Raw genomic sequence first — 20,340 nt, forward strand, 5'->3', positions numbered from 1 at the left:
TTAAAGTCAATTTTGACCCGTTATTGCAAAAAATATCTTGTGATGTTGAGAGATGGGCAACACTTAATTTGTCTTTGGCAGGTAAAGTTAATGTTTTGAAAATGAACTGTGTTCCCAAAATGAATTACCTTATCCACTCCCTCCCCTTAGCAATTCCTCATTGTTATTTTAAAAGGTTTGATAGGATATCCAAGATATTTATTTGGAATGGTAAACGCCCCCCGTTTGAACCACAGCAAGTTACAAAGACAAGCTGACACAGGAGGCTTAGGACTGCCAGAGTTGTTTTGTTGTGTGTTGTTGTTTGTGTTGTTTTACTACTATGCTTTTAATTTAAGGCACCTGGCCCATTGGTCTCTCCCTCCTGAAAGAGCCCCCCCATGGTACTGTATGGAACAAGCTGTGATGGCCCCTCTATCGCCTTTGTAAGTCTTGTCTACTAAATTAAGTAAAAAAGCTAAAACACATCCAATAATCTCTCATCTTACATTAATTTGGACTAGGGTTGCTGGAATATTTAAATTTGATCCCTTTCTGAATGTCTCTTTGAGTATCTGGTTAAATCCTAAATTACAGATAGGTAAATTTTCCATTTATTGGAAGGTATGGCGGGAGAATGGTGTGATCACATTGGGGGATCTGTATTGTGATGGTTCCTTGAAGTCCTTTGGGGATCTGGTGCGACAGTTCAGTATTCCTACATCTCACTTTTTTAGATACTTGCAACTTCGCCATATGTTGGTGGGGTTTTTTGGGTCGGTTGCATTGGTTCCCCAAGACGCAGAATTCCTAGATAAAATTATTAAGGGGTATGGAAAGGGGCATGAGGCAGCGACCTATTACCCTATGATGATTCAGACTCTTGGTGACAGGCCTATCTCAGCTCTCCAGAGGACATGGGAAAGGGTCTCGAATTTGACATTAATGATGAAGATTGGAACAGAATTTGTAAAAGTGTTAAAGTAGACTCAAGGGATGCAAGAGTACGTCTTATCCAATTCAAAATTATACATCGTTTTTATTGGACTCCCTCCAGATTATTTAGATTGGGATTATTACCCACATCAAGCTGTTGGCGTTGCAAATCTGAGGAAGGTAATTTAGTTCATGTTTTATGGTCATGTGATAAGGTCCAACAATATTGGATCAATATCTATGATAATGTGTGTGAGATTACAGATATACAAGTGCCATTCAGCCCTAGGTTATTTATTTTGGGTGGTCGTTCAGTTCTGACAGGACAGGAATGAACATATCAAAAGTTATATCCAAACCAGTATTATGATTGGTAGACAAATACTTGTCAGGAGATGGAAGACGGAGGGGGTCCCTTCCCTTCAAGAGTGGGCTGTGGAGTTGGCTCGAGTTGCAGCATTTGAAAAAATGTTGTATAAACAACTGGGTAGAATGGATCTATATGAAGCAAAGTGGGGCAAATACTAACATTTTAAAGGGCTCCTGGAAGGGGTTATATGGTGGAGAGATGCAAGTTGTTGTTTTTTTGTTTTGTTTTTGTTGTTACAGAACAGTGCTGCTTACCTTGGTTTGTATTTTATTAAGCTATTAGTGCTTATATATTTTATGATTTTTTTTTCTATTTTTATTATTGGTATTGTTGCTATTGTTGCTATTGTTATTATTATTATTATTATGTTTATATATTTTTTATTTATTTATGGATGGATGTGCGTATGTTTATATGTGTATGTCTGTATATATGTATGTTTGTGTATATATGTATTTTTTTATTATTTATTATTTCTTTTTTAATTTTTATTTATTTGTTTTTTTTTTGGTTGGTGAATTGTCTCTTTAATGGAGCACTTATTTTATTTGTGGTATTGATTTGGTTTGTAGTCTTATTTTGTGTCTAATTTTGTTTTAGATATTTTATGTTTTGTATACACTAATGTAGTGGATGTATCTGTAATAGATAAACAGGAAGGAGCACAGTGGTTGTGTTAATAACCAGGAAAGGAATTTGCATGGATGGTGGTGGCTTGGATGGGGGGGGTGGGATTAACATAAAAAATGTTAATCATAAAAAGAAATTGTTCACTGCCATGTTTGCATATTTGTCCATGTTGGTGCAGTGCCTTTATCTATCTCCTACAATTGTGTATGAAAAACTGAAAAGCAAGAGAAACAAATGGAAGCTTCTATCATTATCGCTGATGGACGGATTCATATTATCAAAATGACTATACTTCCTAAATTCACCTATCTCGACAATCTATCTATCTAACCCACCTGTTTAGATGTCTCCAAATTAGGAACTTTGTCAGGCAGTCGTTTCCACATTTTGAGCTTCTTCCAAAACAACATAGCTTTTATGGAATTCTGAACATGTCTCCCACCTCAAAACCTCATGTTGTTTATCTTGTGTCTTGTACGTTTGTAAATGTAAATAAAATTTACAAAAAAAAAAGTTGAAACATAAGCTTCTGTCTTCGGTTCATATATTAGTACATGAGCGCCACATGAAATATCTAAATCCAAAGACAGTATGTTTGATAAACCCTTTTTTTAAATGGAACTCATTTTGCCAAATATTTAGTGAACTTATCTTTAATTCAACGTCTAAAACAAATAGTTCCATTCTTCACCTTCAGGACATAAAATGCCTGTGGTCATCATGTTGTATATCGTGTGATTGAGTTTGAAAAACAGGGAATTAAAGTGTTATAAATGTTTTTTTTTAAAGTCTCTCAGTCGCGACATTTATCAAAAGAAATAACGGTAATATAAATGTGTTGATCTATATTTTTGCAGCTTTTATAAAAACGTGTGATTGTTTCCTCACCTTCCACAGTAGCTGAGTGAGATCAAACAGAGTGAGTGGTGATAAAGTGGGAATGTTGCTCGTGTACGTGCGAACTCTGGCTGTGGCTCCGCCCACATGAAACACCTTCTTTCCACGACTGAACTGTGCGTACGTTTCCACGCCAAGTTCTTTTATCAGCTCCATGATGTGAGTTTGAGTGCTGAAAGAAAAACATGGGATTTCTGTTGTTGTTGGACCTAAGAAACTGAACAATAACCAGAAATCACACAGATTTTAGCTCTTTTGCCTCATAACTCACAAACTGTGTTTATTTACTTGATGTATGTGTGTGTGTGCATGTGCGTGCGTGTGTGTGTGTGTGTGTGTGTGTGTGTGTGTGTGTGTGTGTGTGTGTGTCTCCTCCCACAGTCCAAACACGTGCAGATTAGAGGATTAGACAAACTGGACACTCGGAACTGACTGTAGGTGTGAGAGTGAGACTGAATGGTTCTCTGTCTCTATGTGGAGGACAACGCAGTATGAATGAATGAATGAATGAATGAATGAACATCAATAAAATGTTGCTGGTAAGTTGTTACTGTTGCAAACAACAACATTTGTAACATTAATAATAATAATGATAATAATAATGATGATGATGATGATAATAATAATATTGTAAAGTTTACCTTCCTACCCACTGTCCTCCAAAGTCCCAGCAGTCGACACCAGCGGCTGCAGGTATTTCCATGGACAGAGTTCGACCTCCGACACGATCTGCAGCACAAACACACTCAGGTTCAGTTCAGACTGAGGACAGAAAAACAATGATTCAGTATTTTTGACACAAACTCCATTCAAACCTTTTCCTTCCAGGATCAGGATTCTCAGCGTGGCATCTCGCTTCCTGAGCAAATGAGCGGCAGTGAGTCCAGAGAGTCCTGCGCCAACAATAATCACGTCCCAGATTTCTGCAGTCATCCTCCAGCGCTGGCTTGTTTTTTCTGTGGGAAACAGAAAAGCCTACTTGTATATTCTCTTCCCCTTCTTCTCCGTATCAATCAGGTTATCTAACAGAGTGTGGACGCCTTTCATGCTTTCATAACAGTGCACTTTGGAGCTGTGACCTCTTTGGCAGAGAATCACTTGTGCAAATTCTGAGAGGAAGCGTTTGATTTTTCAACAGTTTGAAGTAAAGTTTTGTGTCTTTGTGATGAAACGTTTAAATGATAATTCACTCGTTCTTTGAATTGAACATTAACTACATTTGTAAAACTTGTCAGGACCAGTCGTTCTCATGGAGACCAAAACTGGACCGGACAAGTTAAGTTAAGGACTACGGTTAAGGTTCAGGTTAGTCATTAACTGGTTATGGTTAATGTTAGTGATAAGACCTGGTTTAGTTGGTGCAGAGTCCTGAAAAGAGTGCATGACTGTGAACGATGTGTGAAGGGAAAAAGCCGCTGGGTGTGAATGGGTGAATGGAAAGACTGTAATGTGATCATCGAGCTCGGTTTCAATACAAAGTATTTAACAGGAAACACTTTAAACTCATTATAATGAGATACTCGACTTTCTTCTTGTAAAACACTTTCACGTGGTTAAGTTTCATTTTTATTTTTTTATTTCAGTAAAAAGTCTTTTGCACTTTTTTGTTTATATCATTGATTGTGGAGGAGTCGGAGAGGAGGATCATTTTTCCTGTAGGCTGCTTGATATTTTTTTATTTCAAATATGAAAGTGTGCTTTCATATTTGAAATAAAAAAATATATACATATATAGATATGTATATATACATATATAGATATGTATATATACATATATAGATATATGTATATATACATATATATATATGTATATATACATATATAGATATGTATATATACATATATAGATATGTATATATACATATCTATATATGTATATATACATATATATAGATATACAGTATATATATACGTATATACATACATATATGTATATGTACATATATATGTACATATACATATCAAACCCACGTTGGGATTCAAAACAAGTGTTTGATATTTTGATAGAAGTGCAGATAGAGATCACTCACCTTGTGGTGGGTGTGTTGCTGTAGATGTGACTCCCTGATAAAACTCCTCCTTCATAAATCCTGATAATATATACAAAGCCTTGATGGATTGTGTTTTTGGGCTGAACAACCAGTTTCCTGTCACTTGAGACCCGGTGTCGTCGTCTCTTTGTCGTCTGCAGCTGGAGAAATAAGAGCTGCAGCGCTGCGGTGTCGTCTGCGTGTTTCTCTCACGTGACAGATTTCAGGCCTGATGGGATATTAAAGTCAGATTATACTGAACGTGTATGCACTTTGTATGAAGAGTGAAAGGTAAAGGTTAAGCATGAATGACTGTAATGACTAAATGAATGAATTCATCTGCTTTTGTTTTAGCCACAATATTTACATTTGGTAAGACTTTAGATTAGTTGTTGTACCTCCTTATAAAGTCCATACTAATCAAAGCATGTTGAGATCCTTATTTACGACTAATCAGCAACAATTCCGAGGTTATTGAGGGAAAACTCTTAGTTAATGACTTTCTGGTTATGCAGAATAAGGCATTAATCAATACTTAATAATGACTCATTAAGAGCCAATATGTTGCTAATGTGCATGCTAATAAGCAACTAACTAATGCTGAATATGTGTTCCCTAATCTGAAGTGTTACCTTTACATTTAATCTTGTTTTATGTTTGATTGAGTTGTAAAGATTTCAGTGAAACAGAAACCTTCAGGTGAAACAGGAAGAACAGGTGGAGGCGTGTCGTCCAACCAGGTGCTTTGTGATGATGATGATGATGATGATGATGAGAGGAGGAGGAGCTTGTTGCAGCAGACATTTCCCTGTCACTGGATCTCTTTATTCTGTCTCCACACGTTTGGAAGCGGCGTCTACTTCAGGTAACGTGAACATAAACAGCCTGAGAATGGACTTTGTTGTTAATGTGTTGCCTTTTTAAAAACTGGGCTCGTGTCGAAAATAGAACAAACTCAGTGTAAATGCATCCACATTGGACCACTTTCATGTTTTCATTTGAATGATTTATAGATGATTTATAAATGTTGTATTTAAGTAAAAGTCAAAAATGAACATTATTGTCGTGTCTTTAACTGTTTTAAAGCTGAAGTTTCACTTAAAGCGTTGAGTTGAGTTCATTTAACCCTTTCAGTGTCAAAGTGACACAGGTGTGTGACTTGTTTTAAGAGTATTTGTGTGTCGTTGTGTGACTGCGTTCATACACGAACAGGACAACGATGTCCGGACCGAGCTGCCGTCGCTGCTGCTGCCTGTTCTGGTTTCCTGGACTCTTGTTACACACTGTGACTCTGCTGAGCTCAGGTAAGAACACACACACACACACACACACACACACACACACTGTGTCTCCTCTCACCTGAACACTGCAGAGCTTTTAGGCCTCAGTGGAGTGAGGTGTGTTTCCATGTGTTACCATGGTGATCAGTCTCCAGATGATTGTCCACTCCCTCGTGTCCCACAGAGTTGTCTGTCTTCTTTGGCTGATAAAGACTTTCTACAAACACGTGTTTACATGACACTGACATTGTATTTTCTAAGAAACATATTATAAAAAGAAGAGAGAGAGAAAATGAAGGTGTTTCAATAATTATAATATTTTAAATAAATGACAAAGCCGGAGAACTAATCATCCAGTCCAGACACCACACAGAAGGACCACATGGTAAGAAGCTGAAAGACACGACGTAAATCATAGTTACCGCGTAATAAATGTGACGATTGTGAAGTCAAGAGTTTACTTAGCTCAGCATCTTCTGATCCATGATGATTTCAAGAAAATGTGTTAGAGAATTCACACAAATCAGCAGAATTAAAAGCTCAATACGGTCAATTCTATTTTCTATTTTATTTCAATAGTTAGAATATTTTAAATACATGACAAAACTGGCCATAAAACTACACATTTGTGTTTGTCACACTTTATATTGAACATTCACCGCTGATCGCTTGTGACTGATAAAACCTTGTGTTTTGGCGACTCATCTGAATTTTCTGAAGAATTCCGAAGCTCCGCAGGAATGCAGGTGACATCCACGGGTCCACAGACGCTCCAGAAAGCCAAGGGAGAGAGCGTGACTTTGGGCTGCAGCTACGAGCCGAGCCCATATGACACCGGAGAACTAGACATCGAATGGTCTGTGGTCAGTCCAGACACCACACAGAAGGACGAGATGGTAAGAAACTGAAATACACGGCGTAAATCATACAGTTACCACATAATAAATGTGTGAAGTCAAGAGTTTACTTAGCTCAGCATCTTCTGATCCATGATGATTTCAAGAAAATAATACTTTCTACTACTATTTTCTACCTTCTGTCATTGTTCAGCTTCTTAAATGTGAATATTTTCTACTTTCTGTCATTTTTCAGCTTCTTAAATGTGAATATTTTCTACTTTCTGTCATTTTTCAGCTTCTTAAATGTGAATATTTTCTACTTTCTGTCATTTTTCAGCTTCTTAAATGTGAATATTTTCTACTTTCTGTCATTTTTCAGCTTAATCGTGAATATTTTCTACTTTCTGTCATTTTTCAACTTCTTAAATGTGAATATTTTCTGCTTTCTGTAATTTTTCTGCTTCTTAAATGTGAATATTTTCTACTTTCTGTCATTTTTCAGCTTCTTAAATGTGAATATTTTCTACTTTCTGTCATTTTTCAGCTTCTTAAATGTGAATATTTTCTACTTTCTGTCATTTTTCAGCTTAATCGTGAATATTTTCTACTTTCTGTCATTTTTCAACTTCTTAAATGTGAATATTTTCTGCTTTCTGTAATTTTTCTGCTTCTTAAATGTGAATATTTTCTACTTTCTGTAATTTTTCTGCTTCTTAAATGTGAATATTTTCTACTTTCTGTAATTTTTCTGCTTCTTAAATGTGAATATTTTCTACTTTCTGTAATTTTTCTGCTTCTTAAATGTGAATATTTTCTGCTTTCTGTCATTTTTCAGCTTCTTAATTGTGAATATTTTCTACTTTCTGTCATTTTTCAGCTTCTTAAATGTGAATATTTTCTACTTTCTGTCATTTTTCAGCTTCTTACATGTGAATATTTTCTACTTTCTGTCATTTTTCAGCTTCTTAAATGTGAATATTTTCTACTTTCTGTCATTGTTCAGCTTCTTAAATGTGAATATTTTCTACTTTCTGTCATTTTTCAGCTTCTTAAATGTGAATATTTTCTACTTTCTGTCATTTTTCAGCTTCTTAAATGTGAATATTTTCTACTTTTTGTTATTGTTCAGCTTCTTAAATGTGAATATTTTCTACTTTCTGTCATTGTTCAGTTTCTTAAATGTGAATATTTTCTATTTTGTGTCATTGTTCAGCTTCTTAAATGTGAATATTTTCTGCTTTCTGTCATTTTTCAGCTTCTTAAATGTGAATATTTTCTGCTTTCTGTCATTTTTCAGCTTCTTAAATGTGAATATTTTCTGCTTTCTGTCATTTTTCAGCTTCTTAAATGTGAATATTTTCTGCTTTCTGTCATTTTTCAGCTTCTTAAATGTGAATATTTTCTACTTTCTGTCATTTTTCAGCTTCTTAAATGTGAATATTTTCTACTTTCTGTCATTTTTTCAGCTTCCTCAATGTGAATATTTTCTGCTTTCTGTCATTTTTCAGCTTCTTAAATGTGAATATTTTCTGCTTTCTGTCATTTTTCAGCTTCTTAAATGTGAATATTCTCTGCTTTCTGTCATTTTTCAGCTTCTTAAATGTGAATATTTTCTACTTTCTGTCATTTTTCAGCTTCTTAAATGTGAATATTTTCTGCTTTCTGTCATTTTTCAGCTTCTTAAATGTGAATATTTTCTACTTTCTGTCATTTTTTCAGCTTCCTCAATGTGAATATTTTCTGCTTTCTGTCATTTTTCAGCTTCTTAAATGTGAATATTTTCTGCTTTCTGTCATTTTTCAGCTTCTTAATTGTGAATATTTTCTACTTTCTGTCATTTTTCAGCTTCTTAATTGTGAATATTTTCTACTTTCTGTCATTTTTCAGCTTCTTAAATGTGAATATTTTCTGCTTTCTGTCATTTTTCAGCTTCTTAAATGTGAATATTTTCTGCTTTCTGTCATTTTTCAGCTTCTTAATTGTGAATATTTTCTACTTTCTGTCATTTTTCAGCTTCTTAAATGTGAATATTTTCTACTTTCTGTCTTTTTTCAGCTTCTTAAATGTGAATATTTTCTACTTTCTGTCTTTTTTCAGCTTCTTCAATGTAAATATTTTCTACTTTCTGTCATTTTTCAGCTTCTTAAATGTGAATATTTTCTACTTTCTGTCAATTTTCAGCTTCTTAATTGTAAATATTTTCTACTTTCTGTCATTTTTCAGCTTCTTAAATTCACGTTCGCTCACTCTATCACACCAAACCCCATAGAGAAAATTGGTGATTTTTCAACAAAATAAGACAAAATAACACTAGAACTTAGTGATGGAGGCAGCAGTGGATCAACAACTCCTGTGTGTGTGATGTTAAAATCACTGATTTTCTCTATGGGGTTTGGTGTGGGAGAGTGAGCGGTTTACACACACAGTTTCCTTTTGGAAAAGTCCGTCTCACAGTGAGATAAAGACGGGAACATGGTCTTAAAGATATCGTAGACTTAAAGTGACAGAGATTTTATGAGCTGAGTCTTTTGTTAAGTGGCTGAAACCTGTTTTCCTCAGTCATGTTATCAGTGAGAGTGAGTTCCTTTGTCCTGGGCTGGTTCACAGAAATGGCAGCATGGTCGTTGTGCTTGCAAAGTTAGGGTTGATGCATGAATTCCTCATACAAGCACAATTCAAAACTGAACTATCCCTTTAAGTGGCAGATATTAGCCTTTTGTGGCTGAGCAGGTAGAGCACACTGGATTTATCAGAGCTTGTTTGCTGAAACGACCGGCGGCAGCTGCTGGAAAGATGGGAGTGTGGAGTCTGTGCTACACAGTAAATAAAGTAAAAATTCAATTCAATGAGCTAAAAGAGGTTAAAAAGTTCAGAGGTTGAAAAGCTCAGAGCTTCTGCAGCGTTGGTGGTAATTATTGGCTGTTTGTTACCGTGAGGCTCTACGACATCATCCACTCATTGAATATTTAAAGCATTACATTTACACCCTGTGTTTTTCTCTTTCATTATTTCAGCTCATTTCCTTCACTGGTGGTAACAAATACATCCATGGAAACCACAACACTCTGAGCTTTGCTGCTGCTGACCCTTCACAGGGAGACGCCTCGCTCTTCATCGCCGCGCTGTCGCCTGCTTACAGCGCCACCTACCAGTGTAAAGTGAAGAAATCTCCAGGAGTGGACACGCGCAAGATGACACTGGTGGTGCTGGGTAAGACCAGAGTTCAAGTTACATGTGTTTGAATGAATTATTTACAACAAACACCTACAACACCTGTGTTATTGTTTTCTCATGTGAAGTGTTCATGAGTTTTGTGCTCTTTTTTATCATCTTAAACTCGGATTAGCTCGCTTTATTCACACACTGCAGGCTGATACACAGCCTCTCTTATTATTGTGCGGCTCTCACAATAAGAGGAATAAGTCACAATATGCAGGTGACAGAGATATTGTCTCAATAAAAAAACATCTGCACAAAGCAAGCAGATCCACTTTTCTATGTTGATAAGAGCATTAAAATGAGAAGAAAGAATGGGACACAAAGAAATCAAGGGACATTTACAATAGATACAAATGTTAACTATGACATTAATGCGATTAATCGCGATTAAATATTTGAATCGTTTGACAGCACTTTATAATAAATCATTTCTTAGCAAATCACCTCCTGATGGTGGAGTTAATGTAGTTCATGAACGTTGTTCAGCAGACTCACAGAGAACTCTTTATTACAGCAGACAACGAGACAAAAGACTGAATGAGCAGCAGTTGTAGGTAAAATACATCATTTCCACTTTAACTTAGTTTATTTCTCTATCACAAAAAGTGCTTCTGACTTTAAAATGACAACAAAGTATCACTAAAAATAAGTTTAATAATAATAATACAAGTCTTGTTATTATGTTATTAAAGGACTGATGGAGAGAATAAATGATATGTATTTGTGTGGTGATCTGTAGAAAATGAGGTTCAGATTAATGCTAATGTCATGCTGCATAACTAAACTCCCAGAATAGAATGAAGCAGATTAAGATTAAATAAGTGAAACCAGGTGAGTTCAGGTCATTTTTGTATGAAGGTAAATGTTAAATGAACCTGTTTAAACTCAAGTCTAACAGTGAAAACAATTACAACTTATTCTTAGAATTGCTGTAAATACTTATTTCACATTTAACACTAACTAACATTAAAATGAACTAAACCTTCTCTCCTTTTTTTCCTGGGGAACTTTTGTTCTTTTTTTTATTCTTATTCTTTATGCTGAAGATTAGATTAGATTTGCTTTACAAAGTCAGACACTCTTTCTTATGAAACTGAAATAAATACATAAAAAATGTTCTTTTTAAATACGGAAAGGGATAAACTGTTGTTAGCTTAAAACAGAGCTACATGCTACAGAACCAACAGAAAGCCAAGGGGTTTTCAAAATAAAAGAGCACCTTTCAAAATAAACTAGGAGTCGCTGCTGTGTCACATCACAGACGTGTTTTACATGACGGCATTTGGTAAGAAATGTAAAAGAATCAAATGGATTGTTTCAAGCAGCAGATTTGCGTATTTAACACATTAAACATCACTCGTTTAATGAGAGCAATAATAATATCTGATATCTAACCTTAACGTAAAGAAGCCAAACAACCAAACCTGGTTCACTGAGACTAAAAAACAACAGAAATCATTTAAAGAAGCAAGAGCTTGTTTAACAAATCCTCTCTGACACTAAACTGAGTTTATGATCAACTGACATTTACGTTTCATACTCATACTGCATCGATCGATCAAATCACCTCCACTGAAACAAGCAGCACCTTTTAAAAGAATCATCGACGTATCAAAGAGTGAAACGCCAACAGCTGGGAGCTGGAGAAACACAGGTGCTGATGAATGAATGAATGTGTTTGTACATGATGTGAAGAAATGATCCACTGCCTTTCAGTGAAGCCGTCTGTGCCTAAGTGTTGGGCGGAGGGGGGGCAGCTGGTCGGCCACGCCGCAGCTCTGCACTGTCACTCTGCCACAGGCTCCGCCCCCTTAAAATACCAATGGAGGAGAGAGGGGGGAGGCGCCATCCCTGCTACAGCCACACAGAGTAAGTGTGACCTCTGCTGATGTCACCAGTGTGGTGTGTGTTTCTGACATAAAAACTGACCATGTCAGGATTTGTGCTTAGGTTAAGGTTAACCAGTTAAGTTTCTGGTCAGGGCTAAGGTTTTTTTCTAAATGAGTTGAAGTCAGTCTTAAAAGAATGTTTACACAGGTTTAGGTCATTTATCAGAATCATTTACTGTGAACTGTGTTGATCAGCATTAAAATCATCATTAATAATGAGCTAAAATTCATTAAAGTTCATAATAATGTGTAAAGAGTGAGTTAGTCAGGAACATCAAAGAAACAAAAATAAAAACACTGGTGCCTCACAGTAAAAAGGTCATCGGTTTGAATCCCGGTCCAGCTGACACTGGTCAGTTTAAGGACAAACCTGACAGACAACAACAGACACATGGTTAGTTCACAGCAAACTGTCACATGATCTAAACCGACAACAACAACAACGTCACACTGACATGATTTAAAAACGCTCAGCATGCTGCTGCTGCTGCTGCTGCTGCATGTATTTATCTGTGTGTGTGTGTGTGTGTTCTCAGACAGCTTGACCGGGGAGCTGAAAATCAGTAACCACTCACAGAGTTTGGCAGGAATCTACGTTTGTGAGGCGAACAACGCTGTAGGAGCTGAACACTGCAGGATCAACCTGAGAGCAAACACACGTAAGTGAAAATACACTGTCACAGTAACAGTGTAACATGTCACAGTAACAGTGTAACAGTCACTATAACAGTGTAACATGTCAATGTAACAGTGTAACCATCACAGTCGAAGTGTAACAGTCATAGTAACGCGTCACAGTGTACCAGTAACAGTGTAACATGTCAAGTAACAGTCAAAGTAACAGTGTAACATGTCACAGTCAGAGTAACAGTGTAACATGTCACAGTCAGAGTTACAGTCACTGTAACAGTCAGAGTAACAGTAACAGTCACAGTAACATGTCAAGTAACAGCCAGAGTAACAGTGTAACATGTCACAGTCAGAGTAACAGTGTAACATGTAACAGTCACTGTAACAGTCAGAGTAACAGTAACAGTGTAACAGTCACAGTAACAGTCAGTGTAACAGTGTAACATGTCACAGTCAGAGTAACAGTGTAACATGTAACAGTCACTGTAACAGTCAGAGTAACAGTAACAGTGTAACAGTCACAGTAACATGTCAAGTAACAGCCAGAGTAACAGTGTAACATGTCACAGTCAGAGTTACAGTCACTGTAACAGTCAGAGTAACAGTAACAGTGTAACAGTCACAGTAACATGTCAAGTAACAGCCAGAGTAACAGTGTAACATGTCACAGTCAGAGTAACAGTGTAACATGTAACAGTCACTGTAACAGTCAGAGTAACAGTAACAGTGTAACAGTCACAGTAACAGTCAGTGTAACAGTGTAACATGTCACAGTCAGAGTAACAGTGTAACATGTAACAGTCACTGTAACAGTCAGAGTAACAGTAACAGTGTAACAGTCACAGTAACAGTCAGTGTAACAGTGTAACATGTCACAGTAACAGTCAGTGTAACAGTGTAACATGTCACAGTAACAGTAAGTGTAACAGTGTAACATGTCACAGTAACAGTCAGTGTAACAGTGTAACATGTCACAGTAACAGTCACAGAGTAACAGTCACTGTTACAGTGTAACATGTCACAGTCAGAGTAACAGTGTAACTGTCACAGTGACAGTGTAACTGTCACTGTAACAATGTTGCAGCCCTTCACGTACATAATAATGGCAGAGAGTCTCGACAGGTGGAATTTCCTTTATTTAGTAGCACCGTGAAAACTAAAAATAAACAGAAAGAATTAATTTTATACAAATCACATTTCCACAGTACATTCAGTGAAACCATAAAACACAGAAATACTGTGCTTCAAAAAAATAAACAACAGTAATTAGATTAGGCTTATAGAACAAATTTGTTTACTATTTACACACACACATAATATACCAGATACACACCTCACTCCGCTCACCAAGGGTGCAAAACTCACACATGACTGCTTCAACAACTAGCTTGATGGGCTCTTAACAAACGGCACACAAATACAGCGCAGGTAAGTCTAATTATGTACAGAACATGAAGTACAAGCAAGTAATAAATGTGATGTGTGATGTGCTAACTCACTCCAGAACAGAGGTACGGGTGATGTGGAAAGCCGGGAGAAAGAACAGCTGCAGACTAGCGTGTTCCCGGGCTTACAGTGACGAAACGTTAACAAAAGAGTCGGTCATACAGGTTCCGGGGTAACAGCGAATGAACGTGAATAACGAATAAGCTATTCGCCTACAGCGACGGGACGTAAACAAAGTAGATAGCCATACAGGTTCCGGGGTTAAAACGAAGGAACATGAATGACGAATAAGCTAGTCACTTACAAACAATGACAGTGTAACAGTTACAGTCAGAGTAACAGAAACAGTGTAACAGTCACAGTCAGAGTAACAGTAACAGTCACAGTCAGAGTAACAGTGTAACATGGCACAGTAACAATCACAGTCAGAGTAACAGTGTAACATGTCACAGTAACAGTCACAGTCAGAGTAACAGTGTAACATGGCACAGTAACAATCACAGTCAGAGTAACAGTGTAACATGTCACAGTAACAGTCACAGTCAGAGTAACAGTGTAACATGGCACAGATACAATCACAGTCAGAGTAACAGTGTAACATGTAACAGTCACAGTCAGAGTAACAGTGTAACATGTCACAGTAACAATCACAGTCAGAGTAACAGTAACAATCACAGTCAGAGTAACAGTCAGAGTCAGTGTAACAGTCAGAGTAACAGTCAGAGTAACAGTCAGAGTCAGTGTAACAGTAACAGTCAGTCAGAGTAACAGTGTAACAGTCACTGTAACAGTAACAGTGTAACATGTCACAGTCAGAGTAACAGTAACAGTAACAGTCAGAGTAACAGTTACAGTGTAACATGTCACAGTAACAGTCAGAGTAACAGTTACAGTGTAATATGTAACAGTAGGAAACTATAATGAAAGAGAAAGCAGTAACTCACAGGTGATGAATGTAATGACTAAGCTTGAGAACAGATTTAAACACGAACACTGGAGTTTGTCTTTGTGGACATTATGACCTGATACAGTAGATCTTCTGTCCTGTGTCCTCTGTCCATAACTCACAGAGACAGAGTTGAGAGATTTACATATATATATATGTATAAATGTAGTGAATACTATATCTTATCGTCAGTGGGATATATTTCTCTGCTTATACATGATTTTCACGACAACACAATTAATCATGACGAGTTGTGGGTAAAGATGAATAATCTGGAGAATAAAAGTGTGATAATCACTTACTGATTTTCCAGCTCCAAACAGAGCAGCAGTGATCGTCGGCACAGTTGTGGGTTCTCTGCTCCTCATCATCATCCTGCTGGTCTTCATCGGGCTGCTCTTCTGGAAACTGAGACACAGATTTGACTATGAGAAGGATTTCTCCAATGACATCAGGTATCAAACATCACGTCACTGACAGTGACAGTGTCAGTGTCAGTGTCTGTGTGAGTGTCAGTGACAGTGACAGTGTCTGTGTGAGTGTCAGTGTCAGTGTCAGTGTCTGTGACAGTGTCAGTGTCTGTGTCTGTGTGAGTGTCAGTGACAGTGACAGTGACAGTGACAGTGTCAGTGTCTGTGTGAGTGTCAGTGTGAGCGAGGACAGACACCACGACACTGTGATCGTACTTTCCTCTCTCTGTTTGTCCCAGTGTGGCTGTGAGAGTGGAGACACCTGCACATGCACACACACACACACACACACACACACATGCACGCGCACACACGAGACACACACACACACACACACACACACACAGACACACGTGCACACACACACACACAGACACACACACACACACACAGCCACAAACTCCATCACTTTTTCTTTATTTCACCGTTTTGTTTCTAACTTCCTGTTTTTCTCTTCCATCAAACAGGGAGGATGCTCCGCCTCCTGAAAGTCGCCCCGTCAGTCGCCACACGAGCCGCAGTGCCAGCCGTCACCCACAGGTGGCGTACAGTCAGGTGGGAGAGACCAGGCCAGACGTGGGACACCGTCGTCCTCTGTCGACGAGCAGCGGCGGTTTTTCACCACAGAAAAGCACAGCGGTGGAATATGACAGTAAATATGGACACGCTGTGTGACGTCAGCGACCACACAGACTCAAGCTCAGTCACACACTGACGTTTAACACGTTTTCTTCTTTATTTAAACTAGTGCTGTCAAACCATTCAAATATTTAATCACGATTCATCGCACATTTGTACCTATTCTAAATGTCCCTTGATTTCTTTTTGTCCCATTATTTTTTCTCGTTAATGCTCTGATCAACATAGAGGAGTGGATCGTCTTGCTTTGTGCAGATGTTTTTTTATTGAGACGTTAGCCGTGTCCCAGTCCAGGTCTGGACCCTGTGTGGTGTGTGGATTCGTCAAAATGCGTCACAGCGCAGCGACGTAGGCGCTCTACGTCGACTCCTTCGTATGTGGCCGACGTGAGCTTGTTTGGGAAGGATACGTCTGGTGTATCCTTCTCAGCCGACCGTATCCCATAATTCTTTGCGCGCCAGTGGCAAATCTGTTCTAATACAAACAAGATTGCGGAGGGAAGTGTTTCGAGTGGCAGCAGCTAGTTCGTTATGAAATGTAAGTTTGACAAACCAATGAAAGGTGTTTTCTGTATTAAAAGTCGTGCTGCTAATGATGTCATTAATTAATAAGCACAACTCTCAAGACTGTTCGCTGTCTGCAAGCACCGTTTTAATCACGGCTTAACTTTTAAACTTTTGTTTTAAGTTAAACTTAACATAGATGTGGCGGGTGTATATAAGGCTTATTTTGCCACGTACACTAATTATAGTTGGTGGTATGAAAAGAAACATACCATAATTATTTTTATTATGTTGAAGGGACCAAAGAGAGAAAACTCTTAACTGGTCCATGTTATGCCTATAGTGATCATTTTAACTCTGACACCATGTGTCATTTAAAACCCCTGTGCTCAAACTACTGATACATCTTCCCTTGTTGTCTATTGTCTTTGAATAGTACTATTTTAGAAAGAATGGGCCTGCAGGGGGCGACATAACTCCCTTATTACAGGCAAAAAAGAAGTGGGACAACCTGAAAAAAATTATAAAGTATGTAGTATGTACATATTACTTTGATAAGTCTCTTCAGTGTTTTACATTATATTTGGTTTATCATGGGCATTAATAATATACTTTTTTTTTAAAGGTATTTCATTGTTGTTATTGTTGACTATTGATGAATCAGGATTGCAAGAGTCCACTGCTGTCACTTGGCTCTGGTATGTCCACATGGATGAGGTGCTGGGACACAAGCACTCCATTGCTCCACCTGTCCTTATCTCCTCCATCCCTGAGGACAGACATATATGTATATATATACATCACTCAGTGTTGATATGTATACATATATACATATATATGTATATATATATCAACACTGAGTGAACACAGTGAAACAATGATGTTTGTTTATCTTTAAAAGTTACATACTACAGCTTTAATGACCAATACTTTCTAAAAGAGCACAACTCGAAAAGTTCAAAACGGATTTTGATGAAATTTCCCGTGGATGTAGATCACGACTCAAGTAAGAAGTTATAAGTGTTGCAGCTTTATCATTTTTTGTACTTTTTTAAAAAATGCAGTCTATTTTAAAACAAAAGAGAAATATTTATTTCATGATAGACCTCATTTGGAAATACTTTCAAAAAAAAAATTGTACACAATGAAGTACTTTTTTGGAGGATGTACTGACAGGAGTTGACTTATCAACAGCGACATGCGATGGTTTTTGTCCACGACATACACAGCGACTACAAACCCCTCCCCCCCAAAGCCCGCCCCCCGCCTGTTCCGCATGACGACAGTCGAGAGGAAACAGAAGTCGACGCTGAGCTCAGTGTTTCCACTTTACTTCTCAGTGGGTTGAAAACATTGATTTTAAACTTTGTTGCTTCTGTTTCTTTTTTTTTAATCATCGCGTTGACATTTTACATTTTGAAGAATTAAAAACAGCCAGTTTAATATTTTTAGAACAGATTTCTGCGAGTAGGAGAAAAATATGTGAAGGTTAAAGTTCAGGCTGTTTAAGAATATAAGGAGATGAAAATAAATCAGGAAAAGTCAGGATTCAAGTGTCAACATGTGAATTTTCATATAATCAATAAAAAGATTGTGGAAGTAAAACGGAAACACTGAGCGCTGCAAACTTAAAGGCTCATCCTGTGGATTTATTTGACTTCTTCCTTCAGATTTGATCAAGCACCAACGTGGTTTTCACACATGTAAAAAAATATTCAGGAAAAAAAAATCCCATCACCTGATCAACTGTAAAAAAAAAACAATATTAAAAAAATAAGGCAACCACAACATACGGAAAAAAACAAACAACAAACAACAAACTCCATGCACACGTTAAAAAGTGGCAGAATTTGGCTTCAAATAATAATTAGAAAAAAACTAATTGTCCAGTTTTCACAACTAAAAAAAAAAAGAATCAGTCAATAACTTTGTGATTCTGTGCAAACAACAAAACTGATGAAAGATTACAAAGGTTTGTGGAGTGGAATGTCTTCATGTGTCATGTGACCTGTGTGTGCGTGTGTGTGTGTGTGTGTGTGTGTGTGTGTGTGTGTGTGTGGGGTGGTTGCTATAAAAACCCCCAGTCCAGTCTCCAGGGAGGAGGAGGAGGAGGAGGGGGCGGAGTTTGTTTTCCAGGCCTCAGAATGTGAGTCGTCCTCAGTGAGTTCTCAGTCCTTTAAAAGTCCACAGTTTTTATTCTTAGTTTGTTTTTTTAACGAGGGACGTTGAAGACGATGAAGACGATGAAGACGACGACGACGATGATGATGTTGAGGTTCAGTGAGAAACGACCGTTCTTCAAAGGCACCGTACTGTATGTGTGTGTGTGTGGAGAAGTAAAAGTCGGCCCATGAGGCGTCACCATGACAACTAAGGCAAAAAGTCTCCACATGAAAACAGAGCATCTCTCTTTCCTTTTTTTTTTTTTTCCCTTTGTCTAATTTCACTTTTTTTCCTCCTTTGATTTTCTGCTGTTGCTAAAATCGACTTCACCACAATAATCATTCATCATGTTAATAATCTCTATTCAATAAATTATCTATACTGTACAATTATTTCACCACCTCACTGCAACAGCAGGGGGCGCCTCTTCTTCTGTGTGTTCAGTTCAGTCAAACAAACAAACAGCAAACTCTTCTTTCCTCTGACACTAAATCAACAGAAAGACAAAGAAAAGCAGGAAGGCGACGCTGATGCATAATTGAAGACAGAGAAACAGACTAGAAAGAATTCCACAGAAAACAACTGGTTTTCTTCCTGCTGTGATTTTCCTGGGCAGAGTTTTCTCTGAGAACAGAAGGTAGAAGATTGTTCCGGATTTTTATTTTTTGTTGTTTTTTTTTAAAAAAAGAAAAAAAGACGAGGCAGCAGAGCAAGGGTCTGAGTTTTACTGAACTCCTTCTTCATCCACGTACGTCGAGGGAAACCAGCCGATCTGAAACACAGACAATAACACATTTATGACAGCTTTCATCAGCTGTTGCTGAGTAAAAACACAAAGGAAATGCAGATATTTCGAGAGTAAAGACCTTTACATAGCAGCACCTGAAATGTGTAATTACAAAACAAAACAAATGTCTTAACATGTAAAATCCTGGCTGTGGAAAACTGGCTCCACTGAGTTTATGAGTGAATAAACGTGCTGTCATAAATACATAAACCTCAGAACAAGTCAAAACAGAAAACACACTCTAAAGAAAGAGTAAAAGAAAATTGTCTTGACATTAATAATAAAATAATAATAATGTGTTTTTGTAATCCTGTCACACTTGTTTTCTTTGTGTCCAGTAACTATTATAACAGAGAACATGTTTGTGTGCACTCACTCGTCCGTTGGCCTCTCCCTTCCACCAGCCCTGGTCTCCTCCGATCTTGCTGTAGATCTTCACGATGTCGCCCTCTCGCAGCGACAGCTCCCTCATGTCTCGAGCTGCAAAGTTATATCTGGCCACCGCTGTGCTGACCACACGAGGGGTGAAGACTGCAGGTGAAACAATCTGAGCTTAGAGTCCTTACACGTCTGATGCTGCATGAAAATAACTCATCATGAAGCATTATGATGCATTTACAATAGTGCTGTCAAACCATTACAATATTTAATCGCGTTTAATCGCATTAATGTCATAGTTAACTCGCG

General features: G+C 37.6%; 3 protein-coding genes across 13 annotated transcripts in view; 1 reads left to right on the forward strand and 2 right to left on the reverse strand.

The window, feature by feature from the left end:
- si:ch211-127i16.2 (probable flavin-containing monoamine oxidase A) overlaps positions 1-3,801 on the reverse strand; it is a 32,671-nt gene extending 28,870 nt beyond the window's left edge. The window contains exons 1-3 of the mRNA XM_058618069.1: positions 3,628-3,801; positions 3,454-3,541; positions 2,804-2,984 (exon numbers count right to left, since the gene is read on the reverse strand). Of these exons, the coding sequence (XP_058474052.1) occupies positions 2,804-2,984; positions 3,454-3,541; positions 3,628-3,745 (387 nt within the window). The 5' untranslated portion in view covers positions 3,746-3,801. The remainder of the gene's footprint in view (positions 1-2,803; positions 2,985-3,453; positions 3,542-3,627) is intronic.
- Positions 3,802-5,635: 1,834 nt separating this feature from the next.
- vsig8a (V-set and immunoglobulin domain containing 8a) lies at positions 5,636-16,754 on the forward strand. Its single transcript, XM_058616880.1, has 8 exons — positions 5,636-5,707; positions 6,055-6,146; positions 6,843-7,018; positions 9,976-10,171; positions 11,897-12,049; positions 12,606-12,728; positions 15,405-15,546; positions 16,029-16,754. Exons 2-8 carry the CDS (start codon positions 6,062-6,064, stop codon positions 16,234-16,236), a joined length of 1,083 nt encoding a protein of 360 aa, XP_058472863.1. The 5' UTR covers positions 5,636-5,707; positions 6,055-6,061; the 3' UTR covers positions 16,237-16,754.
- Positions 16,755-17,551: 797 nt separating this feature from the next.
- Positions 17,552-20,340, reverse strand: part of vav2 (vav 2 guanine nucleotide exchange factor) — a 195,318-nt gene continuing 192,529 nt past the window's right edge. For 6 of the 11 annotated variants that reach the window (XM_058616870.1, XM_058616862.1, XM_058616864.1 and 3 more), the window contains 2 exons: positions 20,030-20,184; positions 17,553-19,638 (listed from right to left, as the gene is read on the reverse strand). In XM_058616870.1, the coding sequence (XP_058472853.1) occupies positions 19,591-19,638; positions 20,030-20,184 (203 nt within the window). In that variant the 3' untranslated portion in view covers positions 17,553-19,590. Of the gene's footprint in view, positions 19,639-20,029; positions 20,185-20,340 lie in introns of all 11 variants that reach the window. The other 5 variants (XM_058616868.1, XM_058616869.1, XM_058616861.1 and 2 more) reach the window with 1 other exon arrangement.

Source organism: Solea solea, chromosome 19 (genome assembly GCF_958295425.1).
Source record: "Solea solea chromosome 19, fSolSol10.1, whole genome shotgun sequence".
Classification (NCBI taxonomy): Eukaryota; Metazoa; Chordata; class Actinopteri; order Pleuronectiformes; family Soleidae; genus Solea; species Solea solea.

Coding starts and splice junctions, on each gene's coding strand:
- vsig8a (XM_058616880.1), top strand. CDS start 6,062: ATGTCCGGACCGAGCTGCCGTCGCTGCTGCTGCCTGTTCTGGTTTCCT. Junction 6,147..6,842: donor TGTGACTCTGCTGAGCTCAG/GTAAGAACACAC, acceptor AATTTTCTGAAG/AATTCCGAAGCTCCGCAGGA. Junction 12,050..12,605: donor CCCTGCTACAGCCACACAGA/GTAAGTGTGACC, acceptor GTGTGTTCTCAG/ACAGCTTGACCGGGGAGCTG.